This window comes from Rhipicephalus microplus, chromosome X, assembly GCF_043290135.1.
Source record: "Rhipicephalus microplus isolate Deutch F79 chromosome X, USDA_Rmic, whole genome shotgun sequence".
In the NCBI taxonomy this organism is placed as follows: Eukaryota; Metazoa; Arthropoda; class Arachnida; order Ixodida; family Ixodidae; genus Rhipicephalus; species Rhipicephalus microplus.
The window spans coordinates 66,833,495-66,858,789 of NC_134710.1; the positions used below are offsets into that span (position 1 = coordinate 66,833,495).

The 25,295-nt window shown below is 43.7% G+C and overlaps 1 protein-coding gene across 2 annotated transcripts in view; it reads left to right on the forward strand.

Moving 5' to 3' along the window:
- Window positions 1-25,295, forward strand: part of htt (huntingtin) — a 255,626-nt gene that overhangs the window by 91,992 nt on the left and 138,339 nt on the right. For both annotated transcript variants that reach the window (XM_037426940.2, XM_075877044.1), the window contains exons 24-28: window positions 15,363-15,568; window positions 17,942-18,065; window positions 18,137-18,306; window positions 18,395-18,543; window positions 23,196-23,332. In XM_037426940.2, coding sequence (XP_037282837.2) covers window positions 15,363-15,568; window positions 17,942-18,065; window positions 18,137-18,306; window positions 18,395-18,543; window positions 23,196-23,332 — 786 coding nt within the window. The remainder of the gene's footprint in view (window positions 1-15,362; window positions 15,569-17,941; window positions 18,066-18,136; window positions 18,307-18,394; window positions 18,544-23,195; window positions 23,333-25,295) is intronic.

Here is a 25,295-nt window from a genome sequence, read left to right on the forward strand (position 1 = left end):
CAAAGAAGCTATTTCCAAACAGTGTACGCGTATGTCCATTGCAAAAGGCTAAGTGACCTAACTTTTTTTGCATGACCACATTATATGCTCCTCCAGAAAAAAGTTTTCATAAAATCTACTCCACGTAATAAACGCAACCCCCAACTTTGCTCCGATTTTTTTAGAAAGAAAAGTGGGTTCATTTCGCAAGTAAATATGGTATTTTATGGCTGACAAAAAGTTACAAGATATATTGCACAAGGGTATGACCTGTAAATTTGTGTCACTGTTTGAGGACAAAGTGTTCATGTAATTCATCTGTGCATTGTTTCCACATGTTATTGGCATGGTGCATTAAGGTGTAGTGTGAAACATATTAAACTCCTGCATAGTCTCTTTATTGCTCACCTAGTGAACAGTTATCAGAAGCCTCATTGACTTGTGTGCCCATTGCCACGAAATTCACATATTCAGGCACTGCATTGCTCGAGCTGTGTGTTCTGGGTTCGCGTAGCGTGAAAATCTAGACTCAAATTTAGCAAATAAAGGAAAGGGTATACCTTATACGGAATTCCAATCTGTATAAATATAGTTTCTGTATTTTACACAAAAGTATGCAGTTATTTAACCCTTTGAGGGTCTAATCTTTTTGTCCAATGCAACCCCCCGTCTCATTTTATTGGGAGGGGAGGGGGGGCGGCTGGCTTAGATTCTTTCAACAAATCTACTTCCGAAAAAAATTGTAATTTTTATAGGGTGACCATGAAGTGACAAAAAGATTGTTTGTGTCATGGCATATGCATGGTGATGATTAACAGCAAGATAAATGCTAAAGAAAGCTTATACAATGGTTAAAAGATTATGCATTGCAATAAATGACTGTGTAGTTGACAGACATACAAACATAAGTGCATGAAGTGGGGTCAAATGGAAACACGAAGGAAGAAAAGTCGCCTTTTATCAAGTCGGTATCATCTCGCCACACACACTTTTGAGATGGCACTTGCTCATCAGTATTTGAGTCTGAACTAGTATAAGTAACTCCTCGTATTGCCACATTCCTTTCCTCAAGTTTTGCTATCGCCTCGTTACACTACGTTCAGCGCAAACTGCGCCTACGATGTTCGAGAAGCTGCGAGGATGTAGTAGATCGTTTTGTTAAGATTACGCCCACTTCGTGAACATTACAGATTATTCTGAAACCTACGTTGCCGCTAGTGATAACGCTAGAATATTCGATGGCAAGGGTATAAATGCCAACACGCTTCGCCACCACTTGTCAGTTGATCGATGGCCGATGCACTGTTCACCGCTATAGTCGATTCCACATATAACGGCCCCACTTAAAACGAACTTTAGCTTAAAACGAAGAATATCCGTGTGACTGTGAAAATATACATTGGTTTAATGACACAAAATCGCACTTACAACGAACGTCTCCGAGCGCCACTGATCTATTATAGTGAACAGAGTCAGCGGTCTGCCAACTTCCTGGGAAACCACTTTCGACCACCAATCAGGCATCGGCGAGGTGCCCATACACTCTTGTTGTTAAACGCCGACCCTGCCTCCGCGACCCTCTAGTTGCCGCTCGCTTCGACCCATGGAAGAAAAAAGGCTGTTTTCCTTCCTCCGTGCCCCGACTGCTTTTTGTTACGCACCCCTCCGTCCTTTGTCCCTCCGCTACTCTGAGCACCCCGCATCGCCAGACGAGGCCTGCGTTTTCACACTGCCACCGATCCTTGAAAGAACGGTTGGCCATCTCCCCTGTTTTTGATTGCTGGTACTGTCGTTGGCGTCGCCGGCCTGGAGTGACCAGACCCTTCGCCAACATCGTCGGCCACCGGCAATCTGCGTCTAGTGCTCGCGTGTACGCTACCCCACCAACTCTGATCATTTGCGATTCGTTTCGTGATTAGAACTTGTTCTCGCTCACTTCGCACTTGGCTCAGCATGCCTTCTGCGTGCGTGCGGAAGTGCAAAAACGGCTGTTAAATTGCGCGAAACTAATCGCGAAATATCGGAGTTCGTGAGGCCACGCAAACCTGCCGGCGCAACAAAACGATTTTTGGACCACGGCCGCCGATTCTTCAAACACTGCCGCGCGCACCGATCCATGCGGCCGTGCTTTCACTTCTGTATGCAGGCACTCTTTTAAGTTTTTCTACATGCGAGTTTGGCAGACCTTTCAAGCAAGCTACCCAACCTGCCTCCTTCCTGTGTGTTTTGGTTTTCAAGGTCGCCCTCCCGCCGCGTCCTCCCCTCTTTTTATCGCAACTCCTTGCCCTTCTCTCGCAAATCTGCTCTCCTCTCTTGATCACAACCCCTTCGCCCGTCTCCACCTTTCCGCGATGCCAGCCACGCTGGCTCGAATTAGTTTCGTTTTCTGACTGGGAACGGGCCCAGAGCTGTTCAACACGTTCTGGCATGTGTGTCGCATGTGCGCGTCTTGCTCACTCTTGGTGTGCATGTGTGGTCATGATGACAGAGGAAGGCTAGCACGCTTTTCTCTGCCTCTCAACAAAACGTAGAAAGTGTGACTGCTTGGCTTGAGCGTAATGTGCGCGTTAGGTGCCCCGTTGCGGAGCGCTTGCTCTTAGCTGTTGACCACCTGGAAGCGAATTTGCCGCTTCGGGCATCCCAGTATTCAGCTGTGGAGATGGTGAATATTTCGTGGGCAGCATTGACGGCTACATGCACACGAAACTGTTTTTGCGAGGCCGACTTCGTTGACATCAGGCCCGATGCCAAGCCTGAAGCTTCCGAACAGGACCACTGCGGCATCGATTTGTGGCAGTGCGTCGTCGACTCCGACCTGGGAGAGCGGGTAGGACATCTGTTGGCATGGTTTTATTACGGCCAATGATGATGCCGACACTACGGAACCGTGCACAGATTGGGGCATTGTGAATGAAGTACGTGGCGAGAGCGATTTGGAGGAATCTGATTGCGAGAACGACGAAACTTTGGAGCCAGTGCTTCATGCAGCTCATGTCACAGGCCTCGGCGAACGAGCACCCTGCCGATTTAAATGAACGCGAGACCGCCCTTATCACTTCTGCTCTTCGAAACACGTGCATCACAGACTTTTTGGGGCAAAAAAAATTTGTGTTTTCACTCGCAACTTTTTAAAAAGCTGTGTTTCATTTACCACAAACTTTGGGATACAGCGAACAGATGCCGCATCATGCTCATGTTCTTTATAAACGGGCTTGACTGTATCAATGCCCGTGTCTTACTTTCCTTTTGCGTGGCCACAAGTTCAGCCCGAATAAACGATTTCGTCTTCGACATGAAGTCGGCTCCCTTCATTCACATCACACCCTCGTGACATCTGGTGGAGGTGCTGCTTCGTTCATGTACCGGACACCCCTGTCAAGCCGTGAACCTAGCTCACGTCGCGAAGAAGACAACTACGCCAGCTAAGAGCACGGAACAAGCCGCAGGTAGCAGATTTTAGTTCCGGAGTACAGGCCTCTACAAGACAAGGCTCAGAAGACCAAGGCCATGACCTCGACTGCGGCAACGATGAAAACTGCTGCGCCACAGCCCGCTATTGTGAGGCAGCAGCCAAAGGAACTACCGATTTTTCATGAGTCATTGTTTAAAGTACCTGATACTTAGCTAGAGACCTACGACCGAGTGGCCATCCTCAACCACTAGGACGCAGAAGAGAAGCTCAGTCGCGTCTAATTTTATCTGGAAGACATGGCAAGGATGTGGTTCAAAAGTAGGGAGTCTTCGCTTCAAACGTGGGATCTTTTTTACAGTGCATTCCTGCAAACATCACGAGAGTCTCTCTCAAAGAGAAAGCCGCTGCGTTGCTGGAGACCCATATGCAGCTGCCCAATGAAAACGTCACCATTTTCACGAAAGAAATGAACCGCCTCTTTCGCCACGCTGACCCCGACATGTATGAGCAGAAGAAGATCCGTCTGCTCATGCGAGGAGTCACGCAAGAACTCTTCGCTAGGCTGATCAGGAACCCCCAAAAGACGGTCGCCAAATTCATTTCAGAAGCATTTACGATAGAGAAGACGCTCGAGATGCAGATGCTGAAATACAACCGCAGCTTCTCGCTTACAAGCTGCGCCGACATTCATGCTCTAGAAACCGCCGACTTGCGTGAGACGATCCGAGCGATCGTGCAAGAAGAGCTGCGAAAATTGCTTCCTTCAGCGCAGCCTCGTGTGGACTCCATCGCGAAAGTCGTATGCCAGGAGATCCAGCAATCGCTGGGCGTTTCTCAGCTTCCAGAACTGCAGCTGCACGTAACGAGCTACGCTGCTGCAGCCCCCCATCACGCCCCTCCTCTACGTCCACTCCAGGATGCCGCCCCATTGCACTTCCGTCGCCAGACGCCACCGCCGACGTCCTATCGTTCGCCAGCAGGACAGCGCAGCGCACCGAGAAAAAACGATGTTTGGTGCGCACCTGACAACCGCCCGCTCTGCAACCACTGCAGCGACGTCGGGCACACCTACCGCTGTTGCCAGTACCAACAAATTGGCCTACGGGGCTTCGACATCAACGCGCCGTGTCCACAACGTGATGAACGACCGCATGACATCGCCGACTACCTCGTAAGAGCGCAGTCGACACCCCGACGACCTTACCGTTCCCCGTCACCAAGCCGCTACATGTCACCGCAACGCCGACAGTACACCGGCCCTACTCAGGGCCGTTCCTGAGCCCATACTCGGAAAACTAAGGGCAGCAACTGATGGAGGTGCAGTCGCTGTACGACGAACTACCGAAGATCCTCCGCCGCTGCCGCAACGAAATCGCGAGCACCCACTGCAACACGGAAAGGGTCTTGATATCGAACCTTCGCATCATGGAGACAGCATGACGCAACGTGGAAGCAGCAGAGCAAATAGACGTAACCGTGACCCGATGTCATGATCCAACTCCAACGCACCACGACGAACCAGCGACCTCGACGTAATATTCGACAGCCACCTCGTCGCTTCTCTCGTCGACACTGGAGCCGATTATCCTGTCGTCAGTAGGTTTTTCGTGACGAAGCTGAAAAAAAAATGAGAACTGCATTGCAAGGCCCTGAAATCTGGACCACTGGTCATCATCATCATCATCAGCCTGACTACGTCCACTGCAGGACAAAGGCCTCTCCCATGTTCCGCCAGTTCACCCGGTCCTGTGCTTGCTGCTGCCAATTTATACCCACAAACTTCTTAATCTCATCTGCCCACCTAACCTTCTGTCTCCCCCTAACCCGCTTGCCTTCTCTGGGAATCCAGTCAGTTAGTTACCCTTAACAACCAGCAGTTATCCTGTCTACGCGCTACATGCCCGGCCCATGTCCATTTCTGGTGGACCACTGGACTCTCTCTCATCTTTATTCCCCCTTCCTATTCCCCCAGCGTAGGGTAGCAAACCGGGCATGTGCCTGGTTATCCTCCCTGCCTTCCCTCTTGTTGTTTATCCTCCCCCCCCCCCCCACTGGTGATCACTTAATAATGCCGACTGGAGTCTTCACAGCTAGAGTCACCATCAATATAGCCAGACTTATCCTGCGAGCTTTGTCATCTTACAGCCCCGCCGCGGTGGTCTAGTGGCTAAGGTACTCGGCTGCTGACCCGCAGGTCGCGGGTTCGAATCCCGGCTGCGGCGGCTGCATTTCCGATGGAGGCAGAAATGTTGTAGGCCCATGTGCTCAGATTTGGGTGCACGTTAAAGAACCCCAGGTGGTCAAAATTTCCGGAGCCCTCCACTATGGCGTCTCTCATACTCAAATGGTGGTTTCGGGACGTTAAACCCCACACATCAATCAATCAATCAATTTGTCATCTTACAAAATCGCTCCAGGGATGTGATACTTGGAATAGACTTTCTAAGTCAACATGGAGCTGTCATCGACCTGAGGTCTTAGTCAATCACCCTAACCTCAGAAAACATGCTGCCAACTCCTACAACGCCAAGTAATTACGCATTGATTGTGCTAGAAAAGCAGGTCACCGTGCCGCCTTCCTCCAGCATCGTCATTTCCCTTGGCACCGAAAAAGCCGAAAACCTAGAAGGAATCGTCGAGGGCGAACAGCACCTTCTCCTGGATTGCCAGATTTGCGTTGCAAGAGGCATAGCTGAGCTGCGTGACGGCAAGGCAAAGGTGGTGCTGACAAACTTCAGTCACGAATACAGGCACATCAACAGTGGCACGACAGTTGCCTACATTGATGAATTCCTGGAGGCCAGCAATTCATTCTCCCTCTTCGATGCTGCCGATGCTGCTTCAATGAACCGAGGTCCGGAACCAGATTTCGATGTCAACCTGAGCCTTTCGAAGTGCAAGCAAGACCAGCTCAAGTCCCTGCTCTTGCAATTCAAGAACTGCTTCTCGTCATCGCCGAGCCGCTAACTCACCTCATGAAAAGCAACGTCGAATTCAGGTGGGAAGCGGCGCAAACGGGAGCATTTCAGGAAGTTAAACGACGCCTCCAGACACCATCAATACTTGTGCATTTCGACGAATACGCTGAAACAGAAGTCCACACCGATGCAAGCAGCGTAGGACTCGGTGCCGTCTTTGTGCAAAAGACTGATGGTGTAGAAAGGGTTATCAGTTATGCTAGCCAATCGCTATCCGAGGCTCAAGCCAACTATTCTACAACAGAAAAGGAGTGCCTTGCCACCATCTGGCAGCGTCAAAGTTTCGCCCCCACCTCTACGGCAGACCTTTCAAAGTTGTGAGCAATCACCACGCCTTTTGTTGGCTAGCTAACTTGAAAGACCCTTCGGGTTGCCTCGCACGGTGGAGCCTCAGACTTCAAGAATTCGACGTGACCGTCGTTTACAAGTCTGGAAGAAAACACGCTGACGCCGACTGCTTGTCTCGTGCCCCCGTCGAACCACCGCCGCCCGACGGCCTGGATGAGGACACAGCTTCTTAGGAACAATAACTACAGACGACTTCGCCAAGCAACAGCAAGCTGACTAGGAACTCGGAAGCCTTGTGGACTACCTTGAGGGTAACAACACGACTGTTTCGAATGTTTTCAAGAGGGGACTGGAGTCGTCCTTCTTGCGAAACGAAGTTCTATTAAAGAAGACTTCTCGCCACTTTGAGCCGGACACTTTCTCTTGGTTCCTTCAGCAGTGAGACCATAAGTACTTAAAGCTCCACACGATGACCAGACGGTTGGGCACTTCAGTGTTTCCTGTACGCTCGCAAGAATACAAGAAGACTACTACTGGCCACGACTTGCCGCCAACGTAACTCGTTACGTCAAGACCTTCCGCGACTGCCAGCGACGAAAGACACCGCCGGCTAGGCCAGCTTGGCTTCTCCAGCCCATCGAACCACGTCACCAACTGTTCAATCAAATCGGCATGGACTTACTGAGGCTGTTCTTGACGTCGAATTCCATGAACAGATGGATCGTCGTAGCTACCAACTATCTCACACGCTACGCTAAGACAAAGGCCCTGCCCAAAGGCAGTGCCTCTGAGGTAGGAATGTTCTTCGTCGAGAAACTCGTCCTGCGTAATGGATCTCCACAGGTCCTCATTACTGATAGAGGTACGACCTTTACGGCGGACCGAACTCAGGCGATCCTGAGGTACAGCCAGACAAGTCGCCGCCGGACCACTGCCTACCATCCATAGACCAACGGCCTCACCGAACATCTTAATAAGACCATGGCTGATATGCTGGCCTTGTACATCAATGTCGAGCACAAGACGGAGGTTGAAATCTTTCTGTACGTGACCTTCCTGTACAATACGGCCGTTCAAGAAACGCCGCAGATCACGCCGTACAAGTTGGTCTATGGAAGGAGCCTGGCAACGACGCTATGCTTCCGAACGTCGCTGATGAAGAGAATCTCGATGTCCCCGCCTACCTTCAGCGCACTGAAGAAGCTTGTTAACTCGCCCACCTGCGCATCAAGAATGAGCAGGCGATTGACAGCCGCCGCTACAATCTTCGACGAAGCTTCATGGAGTACCAGCCCGGGGACCGTGTCTGGGTATGGACACCGATACGCCGACATGGACTCAGTGAAAAACTTCTGCGACGATACTTCGAACCTCACAGAGTAGTTCGACGTCTTGACCCACTCGACTACGAGGTTGCTCCCGACGGCATTACGAACTTTCAATGGCGCCGTACTCGACGATCGTCTATGTCATGAGCCTCAAGCCATTTCATGCGCGAACCTGAGGACTGTATTTTGTTGTTGTTGTCGTGCTTTATCGCTTGTACTTATTGTTTATCATCTTTATTATTGTACCTTCATCTTTTTTTTTAAGCATCGGGACGTTTCCTTTTTTAAAGGGGGGCAATGTCACATTTCTTTCCTCAAGTTTTGTTATCGCCTCGTTACACTACGTTCAGCACAAACCGCGCCTACGATGTTTGAGAAGCTGCGAGGACTAAGTAGATCGTTTTCTCAAGATTTGCCCACTTCGTGAACATTACAGATTATTCTGGAACCTACGTCACCGCTAGCGGTAACGCTAGAATATTCGATGGCAAGGGTATAAATGCCGACACGTTTTTCCGCTTGTCAGTTGATCGACGGCCGACCCTCTGTTCACCGCTATCAGTGCTAGTGTCTTACTTTCCTTTTGCGTGGCCACAAGTTCGGCCGGAATAAACAGTTTCGTCTTCGACGTGGAGTCTGCTCCCTTTGTTCACGTCACGACCCCGTGACAGTATGACGGGCTGACATCAAGTGGATTGGATTCTGATTTTGCAATGAAGTGACAATGCGGGGTAAGCGCCGCTAGACTGTCTTGCAACAACAGAGAAAGTGGTGTGCACTCTGATAGCACAAACGAACTGCATGTGTGAGTGCACTGAAGAAAACTAGGCTTGTGTCAATAGTAAATTTTAGGTTCGTAGCGAATAGTGATTTTGATCGAATAATTTCGAATCGAATTTGAATGGTATGTATTACATATAATAAAAAAAAAGAATATTTATTGTGACCTAACTAACCTACACAATATTTCTTTTGAATTTAAATAGGGGCTTCATGCAAATGCCATTTCTTTCGATCAAAGGAAGTCGAAACAACCTTGAGTAGTAGTTCCAGTAGGATGCGAATGATAACCTGTAAGATATTTAACGTTTTAAAATTTATTATGCTTGGAGCATATAAGTCGTCATAACAAGCTTAATAAGACGAAGAATTGATTTGAGGGTAAAATGTTCCTTTAAAGGGGCCCTGAAACACTTCTTCAAGTAGCCACCGAGCCAGTAAACATGCTTGTTGCCTCACAAATTTACTGCCGCAAGTTTCTAGAATTAGTCCAGTATGAGCGGAGCTCCAAAAATTTGTTGTACGCTGCAGTTGCATTCTCCCTTCTTGTCCCGACGAAATGGGGGGGAAGTTAAGCAGAGAGGGATGTCACGACGAAAGAGAATACGTCACACGCACTTCGTGACCTTGAGCACCTCCTTTTTTTTTTTCTTCAAATACCTGGCTTTTCAGTGTGATCGCGCACGTATTCGTAGACAAGCGGTGGCCCCGGTAACGACGAGCACGTCATGCTCGAATCAGCCAGTGGCTGTGTTAAGTGATTTTTGAGCTTTTTAGTGGGGTCATTCCACGCCAACTGTCCCAACCTTGGCGCTTGACCATTTCCGATCTACTTGAAAAAATTCAGAACTATCTGCCTAAAGCCAAAAGTGTTTCCCCAAAACATTTTTTGCAAAAAAAAAAAAAATATTTCTAGTACCGCAAGCCTCATTTGAAATTTTTCGGAAAGCTCGAAACCATAGCTCGTAAAACACATTGCCAAAAAGTCCGTTCTTTTTAAAATAGGTCAAGACAAATTTTTACCTTTAGGACAATGGTTGTCATTTTACTTAAAATAAGTTTTACGGGCTTTTATGCTTTCGTGGATTTTTTTATGTGACCTCAAATATGGAGAATCTGGTCTATATTGGTGATTTTTTATAAAATTAGGAGAAATGGTATAGTTGACATTAGCATGTTGCTGTAATGTTTTACTGAAGACCGAAAATAGTTTTAGACATACACAGTGTGAAATAAATTGTACAGGTGGCGACAAAGTCGCAAAAATCTTCATTTCCGCACATCTTCGCCTGTTAATTCAACCATGAGGCGGTCCTACTAAAAATATGCTCAATAGCAGATTTAGTAGCAACTTTCATTGGCTACTCACTCCGAACGTTTTATCAAATTAATTTTTGTTTTAGACGAGAAAAATATTTTTGAATTTGTGTGTTACCGCTCTCGGGGTGTGGACGTGTTTATATAGCCGTAAGAATGCGTCCTAGCAGTAAGTACAAGCTTCACGGACATGGGGGAATCATCTGTACAATGTAATCAGCTTTGTCTGTGCCTATTTAAATTATTTACAAGGTAGTATTACCTCTAGTTAACGAGAAACGCGGGACCTACTAGACAGCATTTAGCCATGTGCCGCCGTCCGCTGGCAGCCTGCGTATAGTACATATATGCTTACGCAGCACCAAGAAGTTGTACCGATGTGTGCAACACACCGCTACCTATATGCTAACATTTAGAAGTCGGAAAATCAGGATAAAGCAAAGGAGTAATTGAAATTAAAAAAAATGCCAGGCTTGCACGGAACGCGCAGCACAGTCGCAGCGTAAGCTAGAAGGGCGACCTTTCAGAACCTCATCTAAACACTCTTTGGGACGCTATAAGCACACTACTGGGTGCCCACTACGCCATAAATATTAATGAATTTTCTGTAGTAAGCCAGCATTCACTACGCTATCCTTTGTCATTCTTTGGAGAAGAGTGGTATCTGCTACAGACTTGTTAGGAATTTTGTGCAATTTCTTCTGCAGTGGCTGACAACGATGAAGAAATATGCCTGAAGTGGGTATGTGCCATATAGGTGAAAGGTGATCAAGGACAAGTTTTTCAATGGGTCAGAATATTAAACGACCCACTCATTATGCAATTCCCGTTGTGTGACGCCTGGCTGTTCCTTTGATGCTCTAAAATGCTTTATTACTCATATCAATGTGATTATTTTTCCAACATCACGCCTGCCTAAGGCCAGTTAAAAACGAGTTCCAAGCGCTGGCCTGGCTCAGTGGTCAATAAAAATAAAAACAAAACAAACAAAAAGCAGGCCTCGCTCATTGGTAGAATACTGGACTGGCACGCAGCGGACACGGGTTTGAATCACATTGTGTCATTAATGTTTTTCATTTACAAAGTTTTTTTTTGTTGTTGTTCAATACTTCTTATGAACACCGGCGGTGGTGCACAACTACGGCGCCGCGCGTGACCCATGTTCTGATCTCGTAACAGCTTTTGCTGTAAAAAAAGGATGTGCTGCTTGGCAGCAAAGTTGCAGTGATGCACCAAAATATGATCACTGGTTTCAAATGGCCAATTATGCACGATTATGTCGGTCCTCACAGCAACTTGTCCGCGATGCGAAACATTTTAAAAAAATTTTGTTTCTATATAGACCATTTTTTTAATCGTACTGCTCTTCCTAATTCGTAGTGCTCTTCCTCATAAAATAAACATGTTTTGCATCACTGACAAGTTGCCGTTAGGACAAATATATTCGTATGTAATTGACCATTTGGGACCACTGACCATATGTTGGTGCATAAATGCAACTTAGCTGCCGAGCAGCACATCTTTTTTTTTTTCTTAAATTGATCCTTTGCTTCGTCGTAATCTTCCTACTTCTAAATGTTAGCATATAGGTAGCGGTGTGTTGCACAAATCGGTACCACTTTTCGGTGCTGCGTAAGCATATACGTATATACTATACGCAGGCTGCTATCGAATGGTGGCACATGGCTAAATGCTGTCTAGTAGGTCCTGCGTTTCTCGTTAACTAGGGGTAATACTAGCCTGTAAGTAATTTGAATAGGCAGGACCAAAGCTGATTACGCTGTCCAGATAATTTCCACATTCTTGCAGCTTGTACTTACTGCTAGGATGCATGTTTACAGCTATAAACACGTCCAAACCCCGAGAGCGGTAACACAAAAATTCAAAAATATTTTTGTCACTTAAAACAAAAATTAATTTGATAAACCTTTCTGAGTGAGTAGCCAATAAAGGTTGGCTACTAAATCTGCTATTGCGCATATTTTTAGTAGGACCACTTCATGATTAAATTCACGGCCAAAGATGTGCCAAAATGAATATTTTTGGGACTTTGTCGCCACCTGTAAAATTGATTTTGTACTATACATGCTTGAAACTACTTTGATTTTTAGTATAATGCAAATGTCAACTATTCCATTTCCCCAAATTTTGTTTTTCTGTTGAAAAGTTCCCAAACGAACCAAATTCTCTATATTTGAGGTCACATAAAAAATCCACGAAAGCGTAAAAGCTCGTAAAACTTGTTTTAAGTAAATTGCCAACCATTGTTCCAAAGGTAAAAGTTTGTCTTGACCTAATATTAAAAGAACGGATTCTTTGGCAATGGGTTTTACGAGCTATGGTTTCGAGCTTTCCGAAAAAATTCAATTGAGGCTTGCGGTAGTGGAAAAATGTTTTCGCTAGAAATTTTTCGGGGAAACACTCTTGAACTTACGTAGGTAATTCTGAATTTTTTTCAAGTAAATCGGAGATGGTTGAGCACCAAGGTTAGGCTAGTTGGTGTGGAATGACCCAGTGTCATTTGCCGAGAGAAGAAAGCAATTTTTAGCTTTGAAAGCTTATTGTGAATTACAGGCGGCGTGCTGTGCTATAATATTTGCCTCGCATATTCTCGGTAGCCTCAACTACCAATCGGCAGCGTTTTCTGATGATGTTCAATGAGTGTTGCAAAGCCCCTTTAAATTTAAAGGGAGACTTTGCGGCAAAGCGAATTTTTTCTCAATAGGTGCTTTCAGGCTTACCACTCCTAAATTGCAATGAAACCATTTTTACAGGCGGTGACATGCGGATTATTATATACCTATTTGTTTATTGTGAATACTTTGAAAATATACGATAAATTAAATTCGAATCAAAGCGAAACTATTCGTTCAAATATTTGAAGCATTTGAATATTCGCACAAGCCTAAAAAAAACTGTATATTTTTCTTGCGCGTCCAGAAAGCAAAACGAAGTTCAAAACGTGTAATCATTCTTCACCTTATCACCAATGAAACGCAGTTTTTGTGAGCTCCCAAAACCAGGAGTGATACCACAGCGGCACCATTTGTGTCAGTCAGTGCCTACATGGGAACAGGCGTTCACTCCCCAGAGAGCAAATAAACAAGAGAGTAGCAATGCAGTCACCCTTTGAGAGATTGTGAACCGAACGGCCTTAAGTTTTGCAGTGGATAGAAGCTGGAGCTACCCTGAGGACAATACCAATACTAGCCACCGCAAACCCACGCACGTCCGGCTGCACAAGCGATAGCCACTGCACCACTCTTGTGAAGCAAAAAAAATTAAGATAAAATGGAGACATTGGTGCTATAATAAAATTCTGTGTACTCCCGCACTGGGACAGCACATTCCAAGCGAGAGAAATGATTGAAAAAGGCTCACTTTTTAAACATATAAGCGATAACTTCCATGTACATCATTGACCATCTTGAAGGTGTTTGCAGAGGACATATACCGTATTTGCTCACGTAATTTACTACGTAATACTAAGCGCACCACCAACTTCAGTCATCAAAATTTTGATTTTTTTCCCCCAGTAATAAATGCACCCCCTACATTCATCCGCTGCAGTCTCGCTAACTGACTCCTGCTGCCTCCTCACGCGTTGGATCTCTTCCATTTTTTATTATTATGCTGACTCCCCCTCAGCCACCTCGACTTGCTTCCTCCCTTTATGTGCCCATTGCCACATGCTGTATTGTTTTCCTTTCTATCTGTGCGTGGCACATCCTCCATCTTTTTTATCTGTGCACCACAGCGGGGTCCACGAACGATGTGAGTGTAGAGACATCGCAGCTGATGAGCAGACAGCGAGCGAAGGTCACGAAACTGCCCACGCCTACCGACAGTCGCTTCCTACGAATACGAAAAAGCCCAACCACGCGCACGCGATTTTCGAGCGATGACGACAGGATTTGCTGTCGTGAAGGGTCATTCGTTGCTATCGTGTCGCAGGTAGAAAAAATCACTTCTCGTCTAGAAAGGACCGTGACGATTTCTGCAACATGGTGGCACCCCCAATTCTCACTTCGCTTGTTATCTGGGCGTACAGGAATTTATGTAGACGCGATGCGGTGGCCGTATTTTGTCGTTAATCTTGTTATTCACAGTTTGTTTTGATGCTCCGGGGGTAGCTTGCTGCAATATCGGTTACTTGCTACAATGTTAACAGCACCGTAGCCCACGCTTTTGGGCGTCTCTTGAGATTACAGCAGATACGACTGTTGCGGTTGAATGATTGCGAGAAAAGAAAGCTGCAAAACGCTTTTATGGTGCGTGCAGGTGCTGCAGAAACATCATGCAGAAGATAGCGCCATCAACCACTGAAAATGAGTAAAGTGCAACGAAGAAGCTGTTTCCAAACAGTGTGTTGGTGCATGATGGCCTAAGCTGCCTATGCACACACAAAAAAAAACCAAACCAAACCAAACAGTGTGCTTATGTCAATTGCGAAAGGCTAAGCAACCCAACTTTGTTATTTTTTTTCGCATTACTACATTTTTTATTTCTCCCGAAAAATGTTTTCATAAAATATACCCCGCATAATAAACGCACCCATCAACATTGCTCCGATTTTTCGAGAAAAAGGTGCATCCATTACACGAGTAAACACGGCATATACGTCGTTCACCCTGAAAAGATTAAATTGGGGATATTGCCAATGTTTATTTGTTTATTACATGTGGCTTTTTGAACATGCCAAAGTTTAAACTTGGGAAATGTCATCAGATGTAACTCTGAATTTATGCTGTTGGAACCCAAGATAGTCGCAGCAGTGTTCTGATTTGTACTGCCATAACCGATCTTATTCTAAGCATGTCAGAGTAGAATAGTACTAAAATGCCTGTGTGCAATTTTTTTTTTCCTTTTTAGAGGAACCAATATCTTAGTACCCACAAATGCTTGGTCTTTGATAGCATGTAGCAGCTTCTAAGACAGATAAATATCAGAGGCTAACTTTGTTTTTCTGTTTCTGAATACCTGATCACTGTTTTAAGATGAGTCTTTACAGAGTGTCCATCATGATAAAGTAAAATCACATCTTTTATTGCCTAGTGCTTCATTTTACACCTAATATTCCTTATTTCTGTGAGGTCTTCTTACACAGCTATCACTTTGCCGTCCTCAGTCTAATTCATCTTGCACTGCATTGAAAATACAATCGTAGCATTCGCAAAACTTGTGCTGCCTATGTTCTTGCAAAGCATTCGTCTAATGCTTTGCATGCAACACACAACTGCGGAATGGCTTTGTTGACAACTCTCGGGTTATACTGTGCAGCTTCTCAAGGCTTTGTTTGGCACTAATCTGACCAGCTTGTGGGAGGGATCTACAAACAATGACTTCCTGAGCACCAACTTGACAGCAGCTTCAACTGGCCTCTACCACAACTGCTGCTCCTATCCATATGCCTGCCTATCCAAATTGCTGGCCAGCTACAGTTCAAGGTCACCCCTTCTTACTGCAGATGCAACAACCCTAGGGAGGTGAGAGATGCCATATGAAAGCATGCATCAAGTGTGTGTGGTAGTGTGCACAGTCAACCACAGAAGTTATCAGACCACGTGAGTGCGTGACCAGGAGCCTCTTCACGACAGTTATGCTACGTGAGCAGTGATCAACAAGAGCGAAGTGTCCGAGATGCAGCCCTTCTTTAGTTGATGACCTGTCTGTTTTCTGACTGGAAGCAAATATTTTTCACCTTTTGTGTCTTGACATGACGCACTTTTTGGCAGCCGCAGCTTCTTTCTCGAGAGCGGTAATTCAACATAACTGTTATCAGTAACGCTTTTTGCAAAGTGATATCTACTCAACGGCACATCGTTTGAGGCACACCTGGATATCTTTGATTCTGCTATCAAAGTAGAAGTGTGACGGTCATACTGCAGGTAAACGCATTGCTAGAGAACTTTGAACTAACAATATGCAACATGGCAGTAGAAAATTGAAAGGCTAGTGAATATAAAAAAAAAGCGATTTCCGGCCCTGCACTGTGGTCGACGGTAGATGGCGTATCATGGGATTGCACAGACAAGCACTTTGGCACGCGATCATGGGATCTGCATGCTTTTTTGGTTGAATGTACACCACTTTAAATGAGGCAGCTTCTGCTGCTACACCCTGTGCAAGGAATTTGTGTGTCATACATGCTGTACATGCTTTCAGTGAGCTTTCATTGTTCTCACGACACCTGAAAGTTGTGTGCTGTATTTACACAATTGTAGGTCGACTTGAATGTTGGTCGACCACTCTGAAATTGCACGACAAAAAAAAAAAAAGAACATGATCAAATTTTATTCAAAATTTTATTTACAATGTCTCCGAATAAATCAAAATTGAATTTCTGTGTGCCAAGGTGGCTTTGTGGCAGTGCTTAAAAGCTGTTTAGGAAAGCTAGCTTTGCAGGGTTATGAGGAGATTATTTTCAGGGACTCTACAACAGACTAGTTTTCGATTCTAGGACTACTCCCCCAACTTTGGATTTCGAATTGAGACAAAGTGGGTCAACCTACAGTCGTGTAAATATGGTAGTTGCTGTCGGCTGCGAAATCATCTATATTCTATTTGAAAAACAAACCCCCATCGAAATTATGCATTAAAAACCTTGATCATACCACCCAATTTCATTTTGACTCTCCCTCGTATGACGGCTCTCTGGTATGATCTGAGAAAAAATTATTCTGTTTACTCGAATATACTGCAGACCAAAATTTCACAGGCTGAAAATAGAAATAAACCTGATTGTAATGATACCAGTTATTATAAATCCTAGGTTCCCATTGCAAAACATTAAAAAAGAAACTGTAAAACAAGTTAAATTATGCTTTAACAAAGTGCTTGATTGGACTGGTTGGTGCTGCATGGTAGATGAAGAAAGTTCTTAACAGCGCGAACGACAGGAGAGGATAGAAGAGACGAGAACAGAGCGCTGAACTAACAACCCAAATTTTATTGCAAACGGACTGCATTATATAGGAAAACAGAGTCTCCACATAACCACGCAACATCAACAAAATCGCACATACATGTGCCAAACGGCCTATCCCCTCCTGTCGTTTGTGCTGTTAAGCACTTTCTTCGTCTACCAATTTTGCTTTCTTTCATGGAAAATTTATTCTCCTAGTGGTTTTTATACAGAGAATGCTATGATTAAATTTCGTCTCTTGCTTGTCATGGGAAGTTCTGGTCTGATGTTGGAGAGTTGACGCGCTTCGTGCGTGCCGGGCACGACCAGTTTCGATTTTGCCTTTCAAATTCGATGATGAATATCTCGAACTGTGTACAAATTGTGATTTCTAAAGAATAGGTTTGCTATAATGTCATGCACTACAACCTTCTCTTGTAAACAACTGCACTCAACTCAATAATTAACAAGTTTTATTAACAAGTTTGTGTTAATTAGTCTTGTCAATGTTATTTTAGTTGTGACAAAGTATTTCAGCCTCAGCATAGAGTATGTGTGTAAAAACAACAGAAGCATGACAATTATAGGAGTGTTACAAAAAAGTTTGTGTAGCCTGAAAAAACAAAAAACACCCTGGTATATTGAGCAACTTTCAGTGATTACATTGATACTTATGTGTAGATGCATAATTTTCTCCCATAGACTGTGTAACTTTCATTAGGGTTTCAGACATCGTGGTCAGGTTTTTTGGGTCGTAGAATATCATGTTAACACTTTGTTACGGCCTTTTAAATCAATTTTTTTTTAACTAATATAATTTTTTTAGCATCCAGTGCATCACAGAAATTTGTGTACATGAAGTGTGAAAATTCAAAGCTGGCATGTGAGCTGCTTTCCTATCAAAATGAAGCATTTTAATCAATGACTGTTGAAGTAACCATATTGGTCCATGCAGCTGGCTCAGCTGGATGAGGCGGGGCTGTGAGAAGAAGATTTCTGCCTTGCTGAAACCCAGCAACAAGAGAGGGAAAGCAGTACTGGCAGCTCACATACGCCTCTTTGAGCCTGTGGTCCTTCAGGTGAGAGCAGTTGCTCGCTGGATGTTGCGATCCAAGGCATCAGTTTCTTATCCTGACATTTTCTTGCCCAGGCGCTCAAGCAGTACACAGTGTCAAGCAGCTCCCATCTTCAGGCTAGCGTCCTCGACCTGCTAGCTCAACTGGTGCACCTCCGTGTCAACTACTGCCTGCTGGACTCTGATCAAATATTTATAGGCTTTGTCATCAAACAATTTGAATTCATTGAAGAAGGCCAGATCCAGTATGTTTGTATTTATACAATTTTTTTGTTCCTTGTAAATTGTTCACGACTGCTGGAAACGACCATATTTTTCGTGTCTTCATTGCAGAAATGCTGAAGTACTCATTCCACAAATCTTCTACTTCTTGGTACTGCTGTCATACGAGCGTTACCATTCCAAGCCTGTCATCAGTATGCCTGAAATCATACAGCTCTGTGATCGCCTAATGGCCAGTGGTCAGCCACCTGACAGATATGGTGAGACTGAGCAGTTAAAAAAAAAAAGCCTGATTCAAGTTTCAGAAGACTGACATGCTGAAAGACAATACCTTGGTATTGAAAATGCACTGAAAAGATAGTTGAGGCTCAACATACCACTAGATTTAAATCTTTTATTGCTGAAACTAAAGTAGCTTTTCAAATTGTGGTCATGTTTTATTAATTCACAGGGCTTTGTAGTGTACAGATCTTAAATATGTTAAAACGAACACCCATATTTTTAGCTGCTGTAGCTATTGGCATTACTATAGAGCAGGGGTCAGCAACCTTTGGAGGTGGAATGCCAAGTTGAATAAAGTCAACACAGAATTAGTGTGTAAAAAGGGGGGAGGGGGGCTTTACAGGCAAACATGAAAAGTTTGTCGTATTGACAATATTGTACAAAACTAAAACAGAAACCATGTTTATTTTCGACACACATGTCACAAGGTTGCAGTTTAAAAACATTGGTTGTGAGTGCAGAAAAAAGCTTTCTTTCTTTATTTTTTTTTTTTTTTCAATTTTCAAATACTGCTGGCTCGAGTTTAACACATAGCAGTAGTGGGTACATGTTTTAGTACAAACAACAAAAGGACAAATGCTAAGACTGTACAGACAGATTTAAATGTGATATGCTTATAACTGTTCAATGAAGTCATTCATCGGGTGCGGCTACAGATGTTAGTGCAAACAAAGAAAAAGGACAAGCACCGAAATAATCATACAATACACATTGAGAAATGATAGTGTTAGGTAGTTGATAAATGAACTCTACATAAAATAATGTGTGATTGAACTATTTAGGTTGTTCCAGATTTCAACTGTAAATGGGAAAAACTAAAATTAAAGACAGTCAATTTATGTCCCGAAAGAAATGATGTTAATCGGTGGGTTTTTCTTGTAGCAAGTGCATTAGCAAAATAAAAGAGAAGGGTGCTTTGCGGGGGAGGGAGGAACACCGGATGATGGGTGTACGATCTTGTGAAGCAAAATTACGCATTCACGTGTGCACCTATGCTTAAAAGCCTGCATTGATAATGTGTGAGCATGTGATGAAAATGAAAAGGCTATGGTCAAAATGGCAGAAAATCAGTTGGACAGCTTTTTTCAGAATTTTTCAGAATGCTTTACGTCATTCGTGAAGTGGGGAAATCATTCAGTGCGACTTTTAATAATGACTTGCAATAATCAAGGTTGCTCACCCATAGTCAGTGAAAGTCAGGGAAGTGTTCATCAGATAGTTAGAAGCCGGGTGCTGCATAATACTTCCCTGCTGGCTTCATGTTGCCAACTCCTGCTGTAGAGGATATGCACGTGCAGTGTAGATACCTGGAGAGACAGTTCAAGCAGACGTGCATCTGTTCCTAGGCACATTCTCTTAACCCATATATGCCCAGTGTCCTACATGTAGGACGCTGAAAGTTTTCAGTGTAACTCGAATCTTTTTCTGTAGAAAAGGTAGCGCTACGTAAGGTGTGTTTATGATGTTCTGTCCTCATCACATGCAAGTCTAGGTAATCGCTGGGCTACAAATAACTACGCGCTTGCAGTCACAAAATGGCTATTTCACGTGCGTGTAGCTGAGTGCCATACCACGAAAAAAATATTTAAGTAATATAAAGTCAACTTGTTCTCAATGCTGCTGATATTTTTGTCGAGTGTTCGTCAGTTATTGGGGGTAGAGTAACTTTCATATGACAGTGATAGACGCGAATGTTTATTGTACGTGGCATGTCAAACATTGATGTCCTACATATAGGACAAGTCTGAAAGCATTGTTGAAAGAAGTTTTTTTTTTTTTGTTTAGAGTCTTATTCTGTTTCACTTTTGGGAAAAGAAATTAGTTTTGTTAATTTTCCTAAGTTTGGGCCTATATGGGTTAATGGCTCACCTTTGTATACAAAAAGTCAATATAGAGATGGGGAGTGGGCACTGCATCTGTCACATGTGCCCAGTTATTTTCATAAAAGAAAGCTTTACTTTGTGGTCAACTCAAACTTTCCTGTTTATATGCATGTTAAATGGTAAAGTGCTTTCATTATGTAGCTGCTGAACTATTTTCAATTATATTTGTTACATTTTAAAAAAAGCTTAATTTCACCTACTGTGTTAATGATAATTTATACTTACTGCATCGTAGACCTTGAAGTAGTTTTGGAAATGTGAAAGCTTCAAAAAGTTTTAAGCACAAAGTTGGCAAATCACCAGCTCAGCACCAAAGCTAGATACAGTAGACTCTCAATAATTCAAACTTTGACAATTTATACTTTTGCTTAATTCAAACAAAATTCAATTTTTTGTTTGGCCCTCTATCCTTTCAATGTATTTAAAAGCCTCTTAGTTCAAACTCTATTGCTCGGCTAATTCATAGTTTTTGCAGGTCCACACCAGAAAATATCTGCTGCTTTATCACTACTGTTTAAAAATTTCTGTGTTTATGTAATCTTAACCATCTAAAAATGAAAAATAAGCACCTGAGGTCTTTGAGGAAGAAGGCTTTGCAAGTAAACATGTTTGAAATGAAGCACACGCATGGTAAACCGTGATTCTTCTCAACTGGTAAAGAGAGCTTTGTGCTAAAGGCACATACCTATAGCAATGAAGCAGTTGGCAATTCACAATTTTTCATGAGCAGTAAATGGCCAATAAACTTGTGGACTTCACACCTTTGCTTTCTGTTTCCTGCGTGTAGTAAAGGATTAAAAACACTTAACAAATTTTTAAATGTGATAAAATCAATGCCTAATCATGAAGTGTGGTGTCACCTCACCCAGAATCATCTATCTGAGGACTTCTGATAATTCAAACTGCTTCATAATTCAAACTAAATTCAAAGGTTCATTCGAATTTGAATTAATGAGAGTCGACTGTATTGCAGTTTTATAATCCGTTGAGGTTAGGTTATCAGAAATAGACAAATTTTTTGTATGGTTTAACAGCTTATATGAAATTGGTGTCATGGTAGGCCTGTGTGCTCAGATTTAGGTGCATGTTAAAGAACTCTAGGTGGTCGAAATTTCCAAAGCCCTCTACTACGGGGTCTCTCATAATCATATGGTGGTTTTGAGATGTTAAACCCCCATATCAAATCAATCAATTGTTGTGATGGATATGAGGGATTCAGATCGGTGATGCTTTCAATCTATCATCAAAAAGTGTTGCAGGGTCCTTTTAAGTGTATATTGCATTACTAATTGCGGCACATGCTAGAACCTCTAGTGTACCATGTCCCAAGCTGATATTTTATGTGTGCTGTTTCCAGTATATAGTTGAACCCACTTATAACAATACTAAAGTGCCATAAAAATTTCATTGTTCTAACTGATAAATGCTATAAACGAGTTGAATGAAGAAAAAAGGTATATAGGGGGTCAGCAGGCTGTAGTGAAAAAACTACATATAATTGGATGGAATGATATCAGTGATAAGGATGACAAAACTGCCAATTTTTCAGGCATGCTTGAAAATTTGGGCACTTTCACAAAACTGCCTGAAGCCCCATAGAGCCAATGTATGAAGAAGCTGAGGTTTAGATGCCATAACTTTTTGAAGTTTCAATGTTTAAACAATTGCATATCTGAAAGTCCATTAACAGAATCCACCACCACTCACGCACAGCTGCAGATTTCAAAAGTCAGCTTTGCTGCAATGCCACATCGCTGTGCGGTGCAGTATACTATGAATTTGAAGGAGCACTGGGGGATTGGGGTGGGGGGTTCAGCACTCAGCACCATGGGATTTCTCGTTTTCTTCTTTTTTCGAAGATTTTGCATTTCATTACTTTTTAGCACAGACACTCAACAGCAATAATTCATTGTTGAAGCCGATAATCTGGCATGATGGGCATTGCTCTAAGGGGGTAATTTTCTCATAGAAAAATACAAAAGTTCATCGTGCAGTCGCTTTTCATTGTTATAATTGAGATATTATTAAATGTGGTATCATTAAAAACTGGTTTGACTGTATACGACCATGCCCCAATCTAGGGGAGGTGTTTGGACATTCCGACCCCCCTCTTGTCGTCTCTATGCACTGTGCTATTATATACTGTAAAGATCAAAACTCGTTCAACAAGGGGTGCTGCTGCAGCCCACATTTTTCATTAAGGGATTTTTTCTTTAAGGCACCAACTGTACGATGCATGACTAACTTATGGAAACCATTTTTCTCACCATTATAATAGTACCCCTTTGCAAAAGACATACACTAGGGAGCAATTCTTGTCTCTCGTATGAGGTACCTCTTATAAGCACGGTACCACGAATATATATTTTCTTAGCAACCTTCTATTTGAGTGTATGCACACTGTTGTTTCTTATATTAATTTTTTGCCTGCATCAGTTTCTCTTATAAAGGGGTTCGTCTGTACTGTGTACGTAGTTAAAGTGCTCACTAGGATCTGAACATACCGGTACTATTGACTGTAAGCACCCGGGCAGTCATAATCCTTATTTGCCATGTTAAAGCCAGATTTTCTCCCGTGAACGAAAAAAAAAACTTGATTTACCTCTGCATCTAGTCAACTTGTTCAAAAACACTTACTCTCATATAATGGATAACTTTACACACCTTGCTTTGTATACTGCATAAGAGATTGTGTGTGAAGTTGCATAGCTCCTAGTGAATAATTCTAGGCATATTTTTCTTTTCAGTGATCCCAGCATTGCAGGCTATTGTGGAGGACCTGTTCTTACTACCGAGCGCAAATAGAACAGATTCACGTAAGGAGCTGGAGACTCAGCGAGAAGTCGTTGTTTCAGTTTTGCTGCGGCTTATTCAGTACCCAGAGGTGCGTAACCAAAGTGCTACATTATACTCCTAGCACCTGTATTGCTCACTTGTCGGAATATAAGGATTTTAATACATTCAGCATTCTTTGGGAGCTTACAGCAATTTTTTCATCCCTGTCTAAACATCTTCATAGGCTGTTACCACAGGTATTACAGTCTGCCCCAACAGTAGGAATAGCACTCTAATGTGGTGCCATCATGTACATGAACCAATGCTTCTTGTAAAATCAGTGCCATTGTATCAGTACGTGTGGTACCATGGTACATACTGTACTGCACACTGCTGCTATGATGCAGTTACGGTGCTCTGTTTGCTGACTGAAAGATTGCAGGTTCGATCCCGGCTGTGACATTCATATTTAAATGGTGGTGAAATGCTAGAGGGCCCTCTACTGTGCGATGTCAGGCTGCATTAATGGCCACCGGATGGCTGAAATTTCTGGAGCACTCCTCCATTACGCCTCATAATGATATTGTGGCTTTGGCTGGTAAAACCCCAGATATTATTGTGTTGTACAGTGTGCAAAGAGAATTCTCAAATTCATTTCATTGGGGCCGCTGCGCTTTTGAAATGCATGGGTCCACAATTTGCTCACATGGGCACGGTCACTTCTTTACTGAGATAAGCAGAAACTTGTACCTTTTTACACGCTGGTCTCACCACTTTGTTTGCAATGAAGTGATAGACAGCACAAAAGTCACTTTGCTCACTGCAATAATAGTGGCATTTTGTTGAGTTATGCCAGGTATGATGATAAAGGGACGGGCTAGCCTTCATATAACATTCCTATTGTTCATGCTATTGTATTCATTGCTTTTCTCTTGCGGCAAAACTATGACTTTTCTTGGCTTTAGCCTGGATGGCACACGAGCTTGCATCCCAAGCAAATGTTTTCTTTCAGTAACAGCCATAAATCACAAAGGGCTGTGCATGTGGGTACTGAGTGCACCACATTCAATTGCAGTAAGCAAAAACACACCGTGACTGCTCTCTTTACAGCGCCATGGATTAAGCGAGTTGCTAAAAGTTTTGCCACTTACGCGCTCCCATTTCACAAGGGTGGAAGTGCTGCGCCAATCTGACCTGCTATGCCAGGCTGCGCATGAACGGCAATTTCTGTGGTAATTGGCGATTTGAAGTGTAAACCGCGAAATCTAGTCGCTTATTATCGTCAGCCGAGCAACTCCGAGCATTGGCTACACCAAGGACATAGCCGAATCCATATCCAGTGTACTACGATCACGTAATTCGGTTCATTCATGGGGCTTGCTAGTGCTCGTCTTATTGCTGTTATCACTGTGGTTTCTCACAAATGTAGTGGCACCAACGTGAGCTACTGTTAATTATCAAGAAATACAGTGAAACCTTAATAATTTGTACCAGCTAGAAATGTGGCACGATCATCGCTTTTACAAGTGCAAATGTGCATCTCCTGACGGGCTCCATCCCCATCAATGAAGATATACAGTACCACAGCAGATGTTGGCAATGATTGAAATAGCGACAGAATGGACACTGTCGGCTTTCTTCAACACATACGTGCAATTTTCTACTGCGATGTGATACTAAGGGAAAACTGACAGTTTCATTCAAACACGGAGTGGTTGCGTGGACTCGGATCATCTCCTGCTTAGTTGCATGCAGCGCGGCACCTATGCTGCCCACGCCATCACCGCTGGGCAATAGGCTGCTCCGGGCGCATGGTTTGCTGTACCGTGCCTGTGGATTTGCTGTGTGAATTGCTTGTCACCACCTCACTCCAGACCGAACACAGATAAGCATAGTAGTGAGTTTAGTTAGCCTGGGGATAACAAACTTCCGCCAAGTGCCCCGCAATTATCCTTACTCCATTTCACACATCAGGTGTAACGCTTCGGAGGCTAGCGAGACTCCTTGCAGTAGATACGTTTCTGTTTTTACCACCCAGAATATATTCTTCTTTTCTTTTCAGGCTGAGTATG